The sequence below is a fragment of the Colossoma macropomum genome, unplaced genomic scaffold, assembly GCF_904425465.1.
Source record: "Colossoma macropomum unplaced genomic scaffold, Colossoma_macropomum, whole genome shotgun sequence".
In the NCBI taxonomy this organism is placed as follows: Eukaryota; Metazoa; Chordata; class Actinopteri; order Characiformes; family Serrasalmidae; genus Colossoma; species Colossoma macropomum.
This window is the reverse complement of record NW_023495187.1, coordinates 3,082-20,933: the sequence shown is the minus strand read 5'-3', so window position 1 is coordinate 20,933 and position 17,852 is coordinate 3,082. Positions and strand designations below refer to the sequence as shown.

The 17,852-nt window shown below is 37.6% G+C and overlaps 1 protein-coding gene across 1 annotated transcript; it reads left to right on the top strand.

The window, feature by feature from the left end:
• Positions 1 to 296: 296 nt before the first annotated feature.
• Positions 297 to 16,913, top strand: LOC118801106 (NLR family CARD domain-containing protein 3-like). The gene is made up of 9 exons (XM_036561277.1): positions 297 to 402; positions 1,360 to 1,539; positions 1,670 to 2,326; positions 3,866 to 5,818; positions 11,082 to 11,255; positions 11,563 to 11,736; positions 14,720 to 14,893; positions 15,921 to 15,967; positions 16,148 to 16,913. Exons 2-9 carry the CDS (start codon positions 1,493 to 1,495, stop codon positions 16,741 to 16,743), a joined length of 3,822 nt encoding a protein of 1,273 aa, XP_036417170.1. The 5' UTR covers positions 297 to 402; positions 1,360 to 1,492; the 3' UTR covers positions 16,744 to 16,913.
• The last annotated feature ends 939 nt before the right edge of the window (positions 16,914 to 17,852 follow it).

Sequence of the window (17,852 nt, the reverse complement as noted above, 5' to 3'; positions counted from 1 at the left end):
GAAATGATTGACAGCCTGCTCCACCTGTAGAGAGAGACAAAAAAGAGAGAGCGAACAGGCAGAGGAAAGAAAAGAAGGAAACACTCTTGTGCTGACACGCATCAATTTATATGTAGAATAGTAATATATTATTATTTTATTTCTAAACAGGATTTTTCATTAATGTTTATCATAATAAACTCTCAGATCTTACTGTATATATAATTTAAAGTCAGTGTGTTTTATGTGTCCTTTTTGCATGTATGACTTTCTTCCATATAATATACTTATAATACACATATAATTTTCCTCCATTGTTCTGTTTCAGTCTGATTCAGAGAGACTCACCTGATCTCAGCTATGAGTCCATGAAGAGTCGGTGATCCACCATGAAGGTCCAGAGAGGAGGACGGTTCTACTGAGGTAGAGAGAGTTTACAGTATGTATGGTGCAGTGAGGTGTTCCTCACTTCCAGCCTCACCTGATTAACCTCTGCAGGTAGAGCAGAGTAACCTGTGCAGAACTGTGGTTCTACAGAACATGGAGAGAGGAGCTTCGGTTACACACCTGGAACTCCTTTCATCTAGATAACATCAGACCTCAGCAACATTACTGATAATGATTATTATGATTAGGGATGCATCGATATCAATACTGGTATTGGGTATTGGGCCGATACCATGCTCATGTATTCATACTTGTAAAAATCAACACCAGCATTCCAATACCAGCAGACATAAGCAGAGCTGCTATGCTAGGGAACAAATGACTCAGGCTGGCAGTGAAGGAGGCTCTGCTCACACAGAGAAGTATTACTGACTCTGTGGAGGTGGGACACAAAGTCATTGGTCACTTTAAACATTCTGCCTTGGCAGATTCCCACCAGGAATACACTGCGTGATTTTAGCCCGTTTTTAAACACACAAATACAACCGCTTCCCCAGTGCAGGTGGACGCACGTAGGCTAACAACATGGAGGCTAAAAAGTCAACATTTCCTACCAATGCGACTTTACTTTGTCTGACTGAGTAGAACACTCAAAGTAACAGTAAATCAGGCTGTAGAGAGACCAAACTGTCCTGCCATGATCATTAGCGCCTGCTTTATCTTCAGTGCTCAGTGTTAGCAGCGCTGCTCAGTGTCTCAGCATGTTGCTCAGTACTCGGTTATTCTGAGTGAATCAGCTTTATTGATAACGGTCTGTAGACAGAGCGTCTGTAGAGGCTGCGTTTCCCGTAGCAGGTCAGTCAGACGGAGCATTTCGTACAGTGCGAGTTTATAAATCATAGCTTTGTATGAACACGATGGTCTATTCAAATGTACAGTGAGAGTCACCAAAGAACAAGATCTCTAAATCTCACAGTGTCTGTCTGGCTTTAGAGGACATTCAGCTACAACTCAACCAGCCAATCAAGACTCCAACAAAACGGAAAACTTGGAAGTGTGAGCTCATTTGAGATACTCTAATATACCAACACAAAAAGCTGTGTGTGTGGAGAGTAAAACCTCAGTGATGGAGCTTCATCACTCCAGCAGTGGAGGAAGAACCTCTGATTCAAAGTGAGTAACTTTCATATCAGCTCTTAGCTGATTAACAGTAAAGAGGGAATTATGAGTTATACTCAGACTAAATGAGTCTCAGTAAAGAACAAAATTATTCAGCATTTAAATGTGGTTGAACATTTTTCAGAGTGAAGCATGGAGGATCTCCAGTGTCCAGCTGTGTGTCTGAGAAGAGTGACCAGTTCATAGGAGACTTTCCTAATTTCAAGAGAGGAGGAGAACACAGCTGTGTGTCTATGAAGAGTGACCAGTCCATAGGAGACTTTCCTCATTTCCAGAGAGGAGGAGAACACAGCTGTGTGTCTGTGAAGAGTGACCAGTCCATAGGAGACTTTCCTCATTTCAAGAGAGGAGAACACAGCTGTGTGTCTATGATGAGTGACCAGTCCATAGGAGACTTTCGTCATTTCAAGAGAGGAGGAGAACACAGCTGTGTGTCTGTGAAGAGTGACCGGTCCATAGGAGACGTTCCTAATTTCAAGAGAGGAGGAGAACCCAGCTGTGTGTCTGTGAAGAGTGACCGGTCCATAGGAGACGTTCCTAATTTCAAGAGAGGAGGAGAACCCAGCTGTGTGTCTATGAAGAGTGACCAGTCCATAGGAGACTTTCCTCATTTCAAGAGAGGAGGAGAACCCAGCTGTGCGTCTATGAAGAGTGACCAGTCCATAGGAGACTTTCCTCATTTCAAGCGAGGAGGAGAACCCAGCTTTGTCTCTATGAAGAGTGACCAGTCCATGTTGAAGTCAGCACAGTCCAGTGGAGGGAGAGGAACCTCTGACTCAGGGTAAATAACTGATACCAGTAAACAACAGTTTTGCATTTTAAATATGTTCCTGATCTCTGGATTATATATACATTATAGGTCAGTTTGTAAAGGTTAGAGTTCAGCAGGACAGAAACCCAAGAGCTATTGCTCCAGTGTCTAGTTGTCTAGAGCTGGTTGTCTGTAAAAAGTGATGGTCCATCCCTGAACATTCAGTAAGTGACACACAATGAGTGAAACAGCAGAGTATATACTGTAGACATTTACTCAGTGTTTTAGAGTGTTTCTCTCATAAATCAGTAGTACATTTAGTGTTAACCTGTGCTGTTCTCTCAATGTAAATGTAAACAGTTGGGACAGCAAAGGTATAGTAGAAAGTTGTCTAGTGTCCACTCTGTGTGCTAATGTCATGCACCCCCCCCCCTTTGTCTTTCAGCCTGGATAAAGTACACATTAAAAACAGAATATCTCAGAATATTCCACTAAATTTCATCATCTATAGCAACAAATGTGTTTTTGGAGAATCCAGTGGACTTTCAATAATGCATCAGTCCTATACTAGTCAAAAACAGCCAATATACAGTTTCAAATTTCAAAGAAGCAGCTGCATACAGTGTATTGATCTGCAATCATGTTACTTATATTTACATTCACAGCTTGCTGCATGCTAAGTAAAAAAAATGGAATTATATCTAATTAGACCCACAACAAAGTAAAGAGTAGAATTATGAAAGGTGCTGTGACGGGTTCTGTTAAAGGAAATGAGGTGAGGCAAGAACCCTGTGTATAAAGTTTTCAGAGGGCCCAAACTTCCTTGCCTTTGCCCTTCATGTGCTACAGCTGTTACAAATGTTTTTATTACAAAAGCAATTACAGCCCCAATTCCAAAAAAGTTGGGAGGTTGTGTAAAATGTAAATAAATGTAAATAAAAACAGAATGCAATGATCTGCAAATATCATAGACCATGTTTTATTCACAATAGAACATGAAAACATTAACTTTATTTAGAACTTGGTTTGTCCTCTTTCTCAGACTCCTGGTAGTAACAGGCAGCCAGTAAAGTACAGGTTATCACCTGTAATCACATAACACTCATATAATTACACAGATCTCCTATTAAAATCATGTGCTTACATGCAATTTAGGGCATGAACATTATGTGCAATGACATTTTGTCATGTTACCACATAATACTCAAATGATGCTGCAGGTACTAATAAGAAATAATAGGTGTTAACATGGAAAAGATGTGAATGAAAAGTATGTGATTTTTCTGGAAGTATAAAGAAAACAATGCATGTTTATTAACATTTTAAACATGTATATCCATGTACAATATTTGAATGCTACTACAGTTGTCTAGAAATATTTTTTTCTTATTAGTTAATGGAGAAATCAAAAGTGCAACTCATGTAACAGTAAATTCATCTTGGGAACCTGAGGTAAATGAAAAGAACTATACACTAAATTAAAAAGCCCAAATGTAATGCATTTGAGTGTATAGTTATGTATAGGTATTTGTATTATTGATATTTGTTGTTGTGTTTGACCCCCATTAGCCAGAGCTCCACAGTGGATGATGTCCTTCACAGAGTCTTAGAGAGACACAAAAACAGCATGAAGAACAAGTACGAGAGCTTATTTGAGGGAATCAGAACAGAAGAGAATAAAACCCTCCTGAACAGGATTTACACACAGCTCTACATCATAGAGGGAGAGAGTGAAGGAGTGAATGAAGAACATGAGGTTCTACAGATGGAAAAAACAACCAGAGGACGCTTACAAGACTCTCCAATCAACTGCTTAGACATCTTTAAACCTCTACAAGGTCCTGAAGGAGAAACACGAGAAGAGAACATTAGAGCTGTGGAGGCTGACAGACTCAGATACAGAGAAAGAGAAGATAACAGACCAGAAGAGCCAGAGCTCAGAGCTGCTCTGACTAAAGGCATCGCTGGAATTGGAAAAACTGTCTCTGTGCAGAAGTTCATTCTGGACTGGGCTGAAGGAAAAGCCAATCAGGATGTAGAGCTCATGTTTGTGCTTCCGTTCCGGGAGCTGAACCTGATTAAAGATGATCAATACAGTCTTCATGGACTTCTGTGTGACTTCCATCCTGAGCTCAAAGATCTGGACCCAACGATTTATGATCAGATCAAAGCTGTGTTTATATTTGATGGTCTGGATGAAAGCAGAATTCCACTGAACTTTGAAGAGTGTGAGAAAGTATCTGACATCACCGTGACATCATCAGTGGGTGTGTTGATGACAAACCTCATCAAAGGAGAGCTGCTTCCCTCTGCTCTGATCTGGATAACCTCCCGACCAGCAGCAGCCAATCAGATCCCTCCTCAATACATCAACCGTGTGACAGAAATTCAGGGATTCAGTGACCCACAGAAGGAGGAGTACTTCAGGAAGAGGATCAGTGATGAAGACCAAGTCCAGAGAATCATCTCCCACATTAAGACAGTGAGGAGCCTCCACATCATGTGCCACATTCCAGTCTTCTGCTGGATCTCAGCCACTGTTCTTCAGCAAATCATGAAACAGCCTCATACAGAAATCCCTAAAACTCTGACTGCAATGTACTCACACTTTCTGCTCACTCAGACCAACATGAAGAATGAGAAGTATAAGGAGGAAGATGAGAGTGACCCAAAGAACATGCTGGAGTCCAACAGAATCATTATACTGAAACTGGCTGAACTGGCTTTCAAACAGCTGATGAAGGGCAATGTGATGTTCTATGAAGAGGACCTGAGAGAGAGCAGCATTGATGTCACTGAGGCCTCAGTGTACTCTGGGATTTTCACTGAGATCTTTAGGGAGGAATGTGTGCTTTACCAGAGGAAGGTCTACTGCTTTGTTCATCTGAGCTTTCAGGAGTTCCTGGCTGCTCTTTATGTGTTTCACTGCTTTGAGATCAAGAACATGGAGGAACTGCAGATTTTTAAACCACTGTACAGAGAGTGGTCTGAGAAAGTCTTACTGAGGTTTTATCCCTCACTGTTCAGTGAGTGGTCTGAGGATGTTCCTCTGGATGAGGTGCTGAAGGGAGCAGTGAATAAAGCTGTAGTGAGTCAGAATGGACACCTGGATCTTTTCCTCCGTTTCCTGATGGGCATCTCACTGGAGTCCAATCAGAGACTCCTACAGGGTCTACTGACCCCAACACAGAGCAGATCAGAGAGAACCAGAGAGTACATCAAGTTCTTAATCAGAAAAGATGGTTATGATAAACCATATGGCATCTCAACTGAGAGGTCCATCAATCTGTTCCTCTGTCTATCTGAAATGTCTTACAAGTCTCTCTCCAAAGAGATTCAGGAGTATCTACAATCAGAGAGACACTCAGAAGAGTCTCTCTCTCCTGGACAGTGTTCAGCACTAGCCTATATGCTTCTGATCTCAGAGGAGGAGTTGGATGAGCTGGACCTGAAGAAGTACAACACATCAGAGGAGGGTTATAAGAAACTGATCCCAGCTCTGACTACCTGCAGAAGAGCTCTGTGAGTGTTATATTTACATTAATATAAGATATATTAATATCTTAATAGTTGAATGGGACCTTTGACCATTTATTAGTTAACCAATTAAAAATACGTTTTGGTCATTATGATGTGCTGCCAGTACACTGCTTGGCCAATGTATTAGAAACCCTTCCCTTGTAGCTCCACCCCGCTGGCGTAGAGAGATTGTAGTTCATCTGTTGGTTAGGGCTGGGCTATATTTAAATTATGTAGGTACAACATCATATTGACATATTGCTTTTTTGTTTTAGCAAGAGTTCTGTGAATATATTCATGATGTAATGTGAATAAAATAGCATTGTTCCTTTTGCCACTAAGTTTGTTTTGAGCTTTTTAATTTTATTTTGTGTACTTTATACATGACATCTGACAGTTAACTAAATGCGTATCATTTACTGTGAGCTTCAGATTGTTTTGAAAGAACAGCTTAAAATCCATAAATGTTAAATAGTAAATATACTTTCTGGTAATGTACTTTCTGTCTGGATTACTTTGGTGCCATTTTAAGAGAAGAAAACAAAACAGTCCAATCAAAACAGGATATGCTAATTTGTATGACATTCTTTTTCTTACAGAATTTAGAAAGCATGAAATTATTTGCTTTGTTAATGCTAATTTATTAAATTAATTATTTTTAATCTGGTACCATGATGTATTTAAAAAAAAAAAATCCTGATATTGAATTTTATCAATATCGCCCTGCTGATCTGTTGATGCACAGTTTGTGTTAGCTAACCTTTAGCCCTTCATCAGAGCTGGTGTTGTCCAGGTTAGGTGGGTGGTCTGCTCTCAACCTAGCAGACACCGACATATGTAAAACCTCAGCAGTACCAGTGTGTCTGATGCACTCGTACACTACTGTGTCAATGTCACTGCTGTGCTGAGAAAGAACAGCCACCCATATAATATCTGGACAACAGTAGTTCTGTGGTCTGCAAATGTGGTCAAACCATTGATGACTTGGGTAAAGGGGGTTGATAATCTATACACCTATATAGTGGTTCATAAGAGAGGTAGAGCTCATAAAGTGGAAGTATGAGGTAGGTGTTTCTTATAAAGTGGCTAGTTAATAGAAGGATAGGTGTTTCTAATAAAGTGACTAATGAGTGGAACTATGAGGTGGGTGTTTCTAATAAAGTGGCCAGTTAGTGGAAGTAGAAGGTAGGTGCTTCTCATAAAGTGGCCAATAAGTGGAAGTACTGTGAAGGTGTTTCTAGTAAAGTGGCCAGTGAGTGTACAATCAGTGTTGAATGATAAAGAATGGTAATTTACTTCTTATTTAATGAAAGCAGATCTGCTTAATGTTAAGGGTGATCCCAATGTTGATGTGTTATCATGATGTCTTAGTGAGGGTGAAACCCCGTATGCATAATAGCCTGGGCGTCTCTTAGTAAAAACAAAGTTTTGTTACTTGGCAGTTGGTTTATTTATTCATTAATTTATTTATTATAAATGTACTAATTTGCTACCTTCGTTCCTGTTGGGTTTTATTTGCAAATTTGTGCAATTATTTATACCAAAATTCTGTTTTTTGTTTGAATTGAAAGTGGAGCACCTGTAACTCTCTCTAACCCAATAAGAACAGGGGTGAAGGTGCACCACTTGCTCCATTGTTTGGGTGCATATGGTCTTTGAGTTACTGTGTAGAATAATTCTCTTTAACTGTTGGTAAGAAAACTAATCTGATGGGTATATAAGAATATAATCTGATCATGTCACATTATATTTGATACAGATGGTCTAAAACAGTGGTTGCTAACCCTGGTTCTGTGCATGGTTCACTGTCCTGCACATTTTAGTGTTGGCCCTGCTCCCATCACTGACTTGACCTAACTAATCTGCTAATTAACAAACCCTTCCTGAGTTGAAGTGGGTGTGTGCTCATTTTTTCTTCTGTTGTGTACAGTTTTGTGATGCTTATCATGAACTGGCAGCGAAATACGTCAGCTACCCACATTCCACTCCCTCTCCTGAGCGTTCAGTGCCTTTGTGACTAAACGACTGTGATCAAAACAAGCCGGCATGTTGAGATACACTTTTTTAATTTGAATAAAATAGTTTTTTATATTTTTTTCCTATATTATGTATTTAATTTAAGAAAAATCTTTCTAAAGAGATACGCGCAAATGTGGTGAATTGGGGCTTATTAAGCCTGTATCTCATATCTATAGTCTTCACATTGCCGAACATTAGCTCCACAATTTTAACCTAACAAAAGTCTGATTGCGAAGCACTTTGTCCTTATCGATGGAATCATTCGCTCTGTTCCTCCATGCCAGTCCTGGCCTCTATCATATACAGACACTGTAAAGTCCCAGCCAAAACTCAGAGCAACTAATTTATTTAACCTTTTCTAATTATTTTCTAATGGTGCTTGTTATGATAATTTATTACACTGTTGTACCATAGGTAGAAGCTGGTTCCTGTTTGTTAGCGACCTGTGATTAACTTTGTTTATAAGAGTGAGATAGCTAGCACTCCACTTTGGGCAAGACAAGGCAAGGAAAGTGTATTATTATTTTATTAGATAGCACCTTTCATACACTGTGGTCATTTACAGTGCTTTACGAATGAGAAAATGCAAATGCAATTCAAATAAAAATTTAAAAAGATGTAAGAGAGTAGACATTAAAAACATGATTAAAACAAAATATTTAAAAGAAGCAAACATTATATTAAAGTCAAATTTATTAAAACAGGATTACAGAATGTGCTATTACAGAAGAGAAGTGAGAGGAAACTGAGCTGAAAGCTTTGTTTTAAATTGAGCTGAACACTGCTCGAATAGGAGTATTTTCAGCCCTGATTTAACAGTGGCTAGAGTTGGGGGGTCTTCTAATGTCTTCTGTCAATTGGTTCCAATTAAAAGCAGCGTACTGGCTAAAAGCTATATAAATGTATATATTAATTGTTGGAGCTGACTCAATTAATATTGTTTCAGCTGTACATTAATTTAACCATGTTTCTTTTAAAAGCACAATATCAAGCCCTTGGACTGTAATAAAATCATTAGTCTAATAGGACTTGTTTGTGAGAGATCTGATATTAGGAAGAGTTAACTTGGTAACCTGTGCACTTTGCTTCAGAACCTGTGACTCAGATTTTACATACTGCAGATTGAAGAGATTCACATTATTTGATATTATTTCTGTTTCTGATAAGTACTGCAATTAAAGAGAAATTACTGGCACACAGGGTTTGAGCCAGATTACTTGAAGATCAGTTTCAGAAGCACAGTCTAGCAGTTAGCTAGCTGGCTATAGGTTATGGATATAACTTTAGTGCTGTAAGTTATCAGATATGATATGTCCATGATATACCTGTCATAAGATTAAAGCCTGTGTTCTTGAACATTCGTTGTAAAATGTAACCAGAACTCTAAAATTACCATTAGACAGCTTGATCTGCATTTTGGCGGTGTCAGTCACCACTGCCACTGGTGCTGGGTGGTTTACATTACAAGGGAGACAACACTGTAAGTCACTGTGTGATCTGACATGCCCACACACTTCTGAGCAGGCATCATTTATCTGCTATTAAATTCTATTAATTTATACATATATCTTGAATGTTTTGGTAAGCACTTATTCTGAGGCATGTCTTTACTATTAAACAAAATTGAAAACATTTGAAACCATGTTGACCATATTGAGATTAATTCTGCTGCTAATCATTCAGTAAACATGTGCTCGTAAACCATGATAGATCATAACTCACTGTGTTTGGATATGCTTCACATACATTCCATTCTCTGTACTAGAGCACTGGGACTAAACATATGTAGCCAAAGGGGTCTGTGTAATTTGTGTCTTGATTTAAATCTGTTAAAAGAAAATATAGGTGGAAAGACCAGAAACATGAATCTAAAGCTTTCTGGTTACCTAAGTGGACTATCAGAGTATAGACCTGCAAGGAAAAAAACTTGTCTATAACTTGTTTCCATTTATTACAACTCTATATTGCTGTTTTGTGCTCTGTATCTAATATTCTTTTTCTTTACATTTTTAGTTAGCATTTTTCCATTTCCTTAACTTTACCCTATTTTGGAACATCAAACAACATTACCCTGTTTAGGTCATCAAATGTTCCCTGTCTTCCATTATTTTCTGAAACATTTGAGGATTAAAAATCTTATTATAAATGATGTTTTATGTTATTAGTAACTTTATATTATTAGTAATCTAAAAGTAATGATGGGTGTCCTCTGCACAGCAGAGCCTGGTATATTCTGGTTCCTAAACAGAGAATGTAATTGAGGGACCAGAGTAGTGATGTGTGGTGTTCTGCAATTACAATGATCATGGGTATTTTATTATTTTGGAAAACTGGGCACATTTTGATAAAAACATTCAACATTAAAAGGAGCAAAGTAAGCTATTATTGTAAATAAACAATATTCATCTCATAAATCTCAAAGATCAATTGAATAAAGAAGCTAATAATGCCTGTGATATTTGATTTCATGTACCCCATTTTAACAATGATCTGCAGGATTCAGGAGTGGAGCTCCTCTCTGCTGGACTAAAGAGTTCTTACTGTATACTGGAGAAACTTGGGTAAACTACCTCTATATTGTAATTGGGGAAGAATATAGTGTAAAGCCATAACAAACTGTAAACATATAAAAATAGCATTGTTATAACATTAATTTCATTATTAATTTCACATGATTTTAGAATTCTACTGAATCTCTAATGCTGACCAACAATGGAATATAAAAACACAACAAATAAGTGTAATGTATGTTTTACAAACAACATCAAACCAATTCTGTTTGACTTTTAAAACTATGTATAAAGAGATGCAGATTTTAGTGAAATGTGGTGAATCAGGGCTTATAAAGCCAATATATCTTGTGTGCAGTCTTAATTTTGCTGACGATGAGTTCCACTATTTTAAACAAACCAATTCAAAAAGTATCTTATCTCTATATTAGTGGAGCATAATAACATTTATTTTAGTCTCAGTCAATTCAGAAATGCTTCATTCAGTATTTTGCAAGATTTTGTAAGATTTAAAATTAAACAGTATCATAAATTGGCCTCATACTTAGAGAGAAAAAGTAATGACTGGGTTTGCTTTTGTTTTCAACTGGAACACCTGAATAAATTATCAGATTATGAACATCCAGTGTACTTATTTCTGGATGTAACGACGAAGTAGCACACGGATAGTAATTTCACTCCATGCCAGTTCCCCTGATTTAAATGTACCACATGCTGTATTTACTCTGTGTTTACAGACTAGCTGGCTGCAATCTCACTGCAACATCCTGTGAAAAACTAGGATCAGTGCTACAATCCATGAACACCTGCCTGAAAGAGCTGGACCTCAGTAACAACAATCTGCAGGATTCAGGAGTGGAGCTGCTGTCTGCTGGACTGATGAGTTCTGCCTGTAAACTGGAGATTCTTAGGTGAACTTTCGGTGAATACATTACTAACTGAAAACAAGTTGATAAGGCACAATAAACTGTGAACATCAAAAACTTAAGCATCATTTAGGATTTCCTGTGTGTCTACAAATATATTTATACAAATGCGAAACCACACATTATCAGTGTTTAATATAAACAATATGACATTCTTCTTAGCTTATTCCATTCAGAAGTCTTTCTTTAAGCATACTGTTATATCTTATCAGTGTGTTATATAAACAATATGACGCACATCTTATTCCATTCAAAAGTCTTTCTTTAAGCATACTGTTATATCTGTTTCCAGACTGGCTTTCTGCAAGTTTAAGGGAATTCCTTGTGAAAAATTTGGATCAGCTCTGAAATCAGTAAACTCCTCCCTGAAAGATCTGGATCTCAGTAACAATGACATTGAGGATTCAGGAGTGGTGCTGCTCTCTGCTGGACTGAAGAGTTCTCATTGCAAACTGAAGAAACTCAGGTGAGCTTTCATTGAATTAAAAAGGTAAAGAAAGAAACAATTCACTGTCAGGTAAAATTCAACCTCTTTTAGAATTCTATTGTATCTCTCACACTAACCTTCTCAGTATTGAATGTGTAACTATTCCTAATGTTGTATCTAAAACTAATTAGAAACCTGTTTAACAGAGTGATATCCCCCATGCAATTCTTGTTGTTTTAAAAGTAAAAGTAAGTGAAAAAAGTAAGTGTATCAGGTTGCTAAAAAGCTAATATGCATTTTTTATACATTTTTTACAACAACCGCATTACTTACTTTTTTAGATTATACTATTGTTAAACACCAATTTTTACTCAAGGAACTGTACAGTAAAGTGTATTCATTTTGCCTTTTTTCATTATTCTAAAGGGTCAAGCAAGTCTGTTTTAAGTACTCCACTTAATATGTCTTAACTATCAATATAACTTACTAGTACAAAACATCTACGGACTATAAACTACTGGACCTGCTTACTTAACACCCATTTAAAGTGAAGTTGTAATGGAGGAATAAAAACATTTAGCAGTGTTGGGAATAAACTCTTCCTTAATCAAATAAAAAAAAAATTATTTTCTTTATATTTTGAGCTGAATTGCACACCATTTTAGAAGCATCAATTAGTTCCTGCTACTGAGTGCTACTTATGTCCACATTGCACAGTGGTGAAGGCAGAACAGCTCAAACACGGCAGGCGACCCTTCAGGATCCCATTCATGTATTCAGTAATGAACATTCATCACTGTATCCCAGATCCTGTCGGCTCTGAGGGTTCATGGCACAGAAAAGAAATTCCAAAAGAATTGGTTCTAATAATTCCTTCAGAAAACAGTTATTTTAATACATTCCAGTTAAATTGTAGACATTTTATTAAAAACAGCATTATTTCATTAGCACATTGTTGTAATATTACTGTAACAATGCATCAAATGATAATACATCAAAACATAGAGTATCAGCTTTACTGTAAAATTAGGCACAAAAAGTGCTTTTCTGGACAGCAAATGATCATCTTCACTGCAATTAAATTTTGTTTTTCAGTTTCCACTGTTTAAATATTGAAGAGGTAGCTGAGCTGCATTAATATCTGTGAACCAGGTTTACCCTTAATTATTGATAAAGTTAATCAACATTAGTCTATCTAGTTAATAATAGTTATCTGTCTAATAGCATCCTAGCTTAACTGGCATAATCTGCACATGAAATAAAGCACAGGATGTTCAAGTGAGTTCATGGACCTTTTGGTCATACATGTCTTTGTATAGCAGAATTGAATGTAGAAATATTTCATTTGTTAATATCATTTTACTTTGTAAGTCCCCAGTTACCATTGCCACAATAATGGTAATTTCAGTTAGCAGTGGCATTTAGAATTTAAGAAATTTGCATCTTCCTACACTGACTTTTGGAGCTTTTAATTCATGCTTGTTTTACTGTAGCATTGTAACATATTGTAACATTGTAGCATTTTGGGTTCCATCAAAGAATTCAAACAAGTTAAAGCTATACTCTTGGCTTTGATGGAAATTTTCAGGAACACAGAGAAGGGGAAATTGGCTGTATGGCAAGCACTCTGCCCTCACAACTAGCTGGCTAGGTTCCCATTTTGTTTACTGCTAGGCTCTATTAAGCTTTGCTACCATACATACAGCATTGCCCTTCAAAATGTGAGTGAATGCAAAAGGCCTTCAGAAGTGTTGGAGGTCAAAGAGTAGTCTTGAGGTTAAAACTCATACAGACAGAGCAAATAAAGAGCCTGCTTACACCTTACATTAGGTTTCATGTCCAGATCATATCTGGTTATACTTTGAATATGTAAATAACTCACTTTAGACAAAAATATCAGATAGAACCTTATAATTCCAAGGGAACAGTATATAGTCTTAGGGTACGTTGTGGAAGGCACATTTGGCGCATTATGAAATGAAAAATACAACAAAGGAGACCCCGAACTGATAAGCAGCTGAAATCCTGTTTCAAACAAGAACAGGAAAACATTTCACTTTCAAAACTACAGCGTGCCGCCTCAGTTCCAAAATACTTAGGGTGCTGTTAAAAGAAGAGGTGATGCAGCACAGTGGTAAACATGCCTCTGTCCCAAGTTGGTTGAAACGTGTTGCTGGCGTCAAATTCAAAATGGGCTTATTTTTCAGTTTCATCATTTGGTATGTTATCTTGGTACTATTTTCAATGACACATAAGGTGTAAATGATTTTCACATAATTGTAGTCTGTTTATTTATTTACATTTTGCACAGCATCCCAACTTTTTTGGAAACATGGTTGTACACCAGGGTTGTACAAGCTCCTCTCTGATTGTATCCTCTTACTCTCTTTCATACAGCTGGTGGATTCTTGTTACAATGAAGGATCTTGAGTGGAACTGGAGCTCCACTTTGCTGCTGCTTTTGTTAGTTTGCTGCTCGATGATTCACCCGTAGTTCTTCTTCACACACTATCCTGTGTAGTTTGTGAATTTTACAATTTGCAATTCCTGAGATTCAGCTAAACTGTGCAGTTCTAAAATTGTGATCTTTGGGTTACGCTTTGCTTCTTTTACCATGTTGCTCACATGGGGACATGGCAAACTTTTTATTACTACCTGATTGTGCTCAACAGTAATTCTAATTGAATACTAATTTGTTTAGAACCATTTCCTATCTGTGCTATCTGTGCACTTGAGTTGACAGCTCTTTGGATTTTATATATGTGTAACATCATAATTATACAGGAAATGATCTAAGACAATCATAGAGTTCATGGAGAGTAGGACCAATAAAATAAATATTTTTTCCCGAACATGCAACTTTCTTTAGTTTTATTTAAAATTCTTTAATCATTCATTTATTCAATTCAGTCATTTTGTCTCATTAGTTTTTTTAAAGATACAACTATTATGTACTGAACTGCAGCTTGCTTATAGCTGTATGTAAATGCCATCTGTCGCTCTTTTTCCTTTCTTTCTGCAGTTTGTCTGGGTGTATGGTTACAGATGAAGGCTGTTCTTCTCTGGCTTCAGCTCTGAAAGTAAACCCCTCCCACCTGAGAGAACTGGATATGACCTATAATAACCCAGGAGAGTTTGGAGTGAAGCTGCTCTCTGATCTACAGGAGGATCCATACTACACACTGGAGAAACTACAGTGAGTTACTGACATACTGTCTCTACACACAGACTGACTGTAAATATACATATTAAACACATTACTAACTGTAATTATACATATTGTATACATTACTGACTGTAATGTTTAGCTGTGGATGTGTTTGTCTTTATGGTGAGGCAGCGAAGTACTGTTATTCTGAAGTGTGGTTTTCCTTTAGTATTACTTTAATAAATATAAAATTGATTAATTGACAATAGGGGTAAATAAACTACATAATTTATACGTAATAACAACAGCATTTTTTATTATTATTATTATTATTATTATTCTTATTGAATACAAATTAGACATTTTCTTTGAAATCAAAGAAAATGTCATCTCAGAGTCATTTAACATATATAATATTTGCTGTTACCAGTGTCTCAGTGTTTCTTCTGCCTAATCTTATTTGTTTATTTGTGTAGCAAAGATGTGTAGGATGCATGTGTAAACATTACTAATCATGCTGAGACACTTTTTGTCCATTTTCCAAAAACTAAAATGTGTTAGGTTGTTCTGAGTGCTCTGTGTGTCATAAGCTGTCATATTTATGCATTGCTCTAGAAACTGTTAGCACATCGCTTGAGTGAAACAGTCATATCATCCTGAGAGATTTAATAATGTTATCATATTAATCAATATTCTCTCAGTCTCTGTGCTGAGACTGTAACATAAATTTAAAGCTGGTTTTAAAAGCTGGAGAAAAATCTGCACTCAAACCGGCCACTGTGAGCTGCTCAAACTTTAGTAAATAGAATGGAATATGCAATCAGCCACACTTCCAACATCTCCTCCACCTACTTTTTGTACAATCCTTCCACATTTTGTGCAGCACCAATGTATGTGCATGAGCGAAGGGAGACATCTGCATGTTTAGGCATGTTGACCATAACACGTGGACAAATGTTATAGTGTGTGAAATGTTTCAAATGTGTGAAACTGGCACAAGATGTGTGCATATATACATGTGTGTATATATGTACGTGTGTGTGTGTAAATGTATGTGTGTGTTTTTGTTCTTCAGTATGGATCATGGAGGCAAGATGAGGATGAAACTAGGACTGAAGAAATGTAAGAAATGTAACATAGGCATGCACACACACACACACACACACACACACACACACACACACACACACACTCCCCTCTCTGTGTTTGCATGTCCTCTAATCTGTGTGTGTGTGTGTGTGTGTGTGTGTGTGTGTGTGTGTGTGTCTGTGTGTGTGTGTGTGTGTGTGTGTGTGTGCACAGATGCTGTTGATCTCACTCTGGATCCAAACACAGTGAACAGTCGTCTCTCTCTGTCTGAGAGGAACAGAAAGGTGCAGTATGTGAGAGAAGATCAGTCGTATCCAGATCATCCAGACAGATTTAATGGCTGTCCTCAGGTTCTGAGTGTGGAGCGTCTGACTGGACGCTGTTACTGGGAGGTTCAGTGGAATAAAGGAGCTGATATATCAGTATCATACAGAGGAATCAGGAGGAAAGGAGGCAGTGAGGACTGTGGGTTTGGATACAATAATCAGTCCTGGAGTCTGAACTGCCCTTATTACAGTTACTCTGTCTGTAACAATCAGTCCTGCTCTGGTGACTATGTCTGTAATTACCAGTTCTCTCTCAGACACAATAAGAAGAACACTACAATACCTATCTCCGTATCCACTTCCCGGGTCCACAGAGTAGGAGTGTATCTGGACTGGGGGTCCGGCGTCCTGTCCTTCTACGCCATCTCACCTAAAACACACACACTGACCCCCCTACACACACTCACCACCACATTCACTGAACCGCTCTACGCTGGATTTAGTGTTAGGGAGGACTCAGTGTGTCTGTGTGAATTAGAATAACCTGCACACAGGGTTTGTGTCAGACCATAGGAGTGAAAAATATCTGTTTTTGAAAAATGCTGTTTGCTGTTTATCATATAACACTAAAAATTAGAAATTATCTAGTAAAATTATTGAAAAAAAAGTAAACATGAGTCTAAAAATAAACTGTTTTCTCTAAAACGTGTGTCCTGTTCTATGTCTTTAAAGAGTGTTCAGTACTGTAGTACTGAGGAGTGATACTGATCTGAACAGCCAGCTGAACTGTTATCAGGTTTTTCTCTTTGTCCTCTGTGATTGATGACGGGGCAGGACTCTTCTGTTCTGACAGCAAGTTGAGATTCAACCACCAGGAGAGTCCTACATGCATCTTGAAGGACAGTGGGTGGAGCTGAGCTGTACTTGAAACTCAAAGGACCTAACACTCGAACCTCTCTCCAGTAAGCTAAAGCTACCATGGGAACAGCTTTCCAATAAGCTAAGGTAAGCTAACCCAGTCTACTAGAACTACCATTTAGATTGCTCTCCAATCTGCTAAAACTACTGTTCAAACCAATCTCCAGTAAGATAATGTAGGCTAACCCAGTCTGCTAAAGCTACTGTTTAAACCGCTCTTCAGTAAGCTAAAGTAAGCTAACCCAGTCTGCTAAAGTTAGACTTGGAATTGCTCTCCAGTAAGAAGCCTTGGTAAGGTCTCTGCTAAAAAGAGGAGCAAGGATCCTTCCATACTAAATACTTTTAGACCCATTTCAAACCAGCATTTTTTAAGTAAAGTCTTAGAGAAAAAAATGTTTTCAAACAATTAAATGTGTATCTAATATCAAACAAGTTATATGAGATGTTTTAGTCAGGTTTTTGTTCTAACCATAGTACAGAGACAGCATTGGTTCATGTTATGAATGACCTCAGGCCCAGTGCTGATCAGCACAAAATCCTTCTATTCTGGTTTTATTAGATTTTAGTGCAGCTTTTGATACATAATGTTGATATATAATATGAATTTTCATAGCTATGCTGACAACATTCAGTTATACATATATCTATTACTTCTCAAGGTCAAGACTCTGTAGACAGACTGACCAGCTGTGTGTCAGATATTTCTCAGTGGATGTCACAAACCTTTTTACAAT

Coding starts and splice junctions, on each gene's coding strand:
- LOC118801106 (XM_036561277.1), top strand. CDS start 1,493: ATGGAGCTTCATCACTCCAGCAGTGGAGGAAGAACCTCTGATTCAAA. Junction 11,256..11,562: donor TGTAAACTGGAGATTCTTAG/GTGAACTTTCGG, acceptor ATCTGTTTCCAG/ACTGGCTTTCTGCAAGTTTA. Junction 14,894..15,920: donor TACACACTGGAGAAACTACA/GTGAGTTACTGA, acceptor TTTGTTCTTCAG/TATGGATCATGGAGGCAAGA.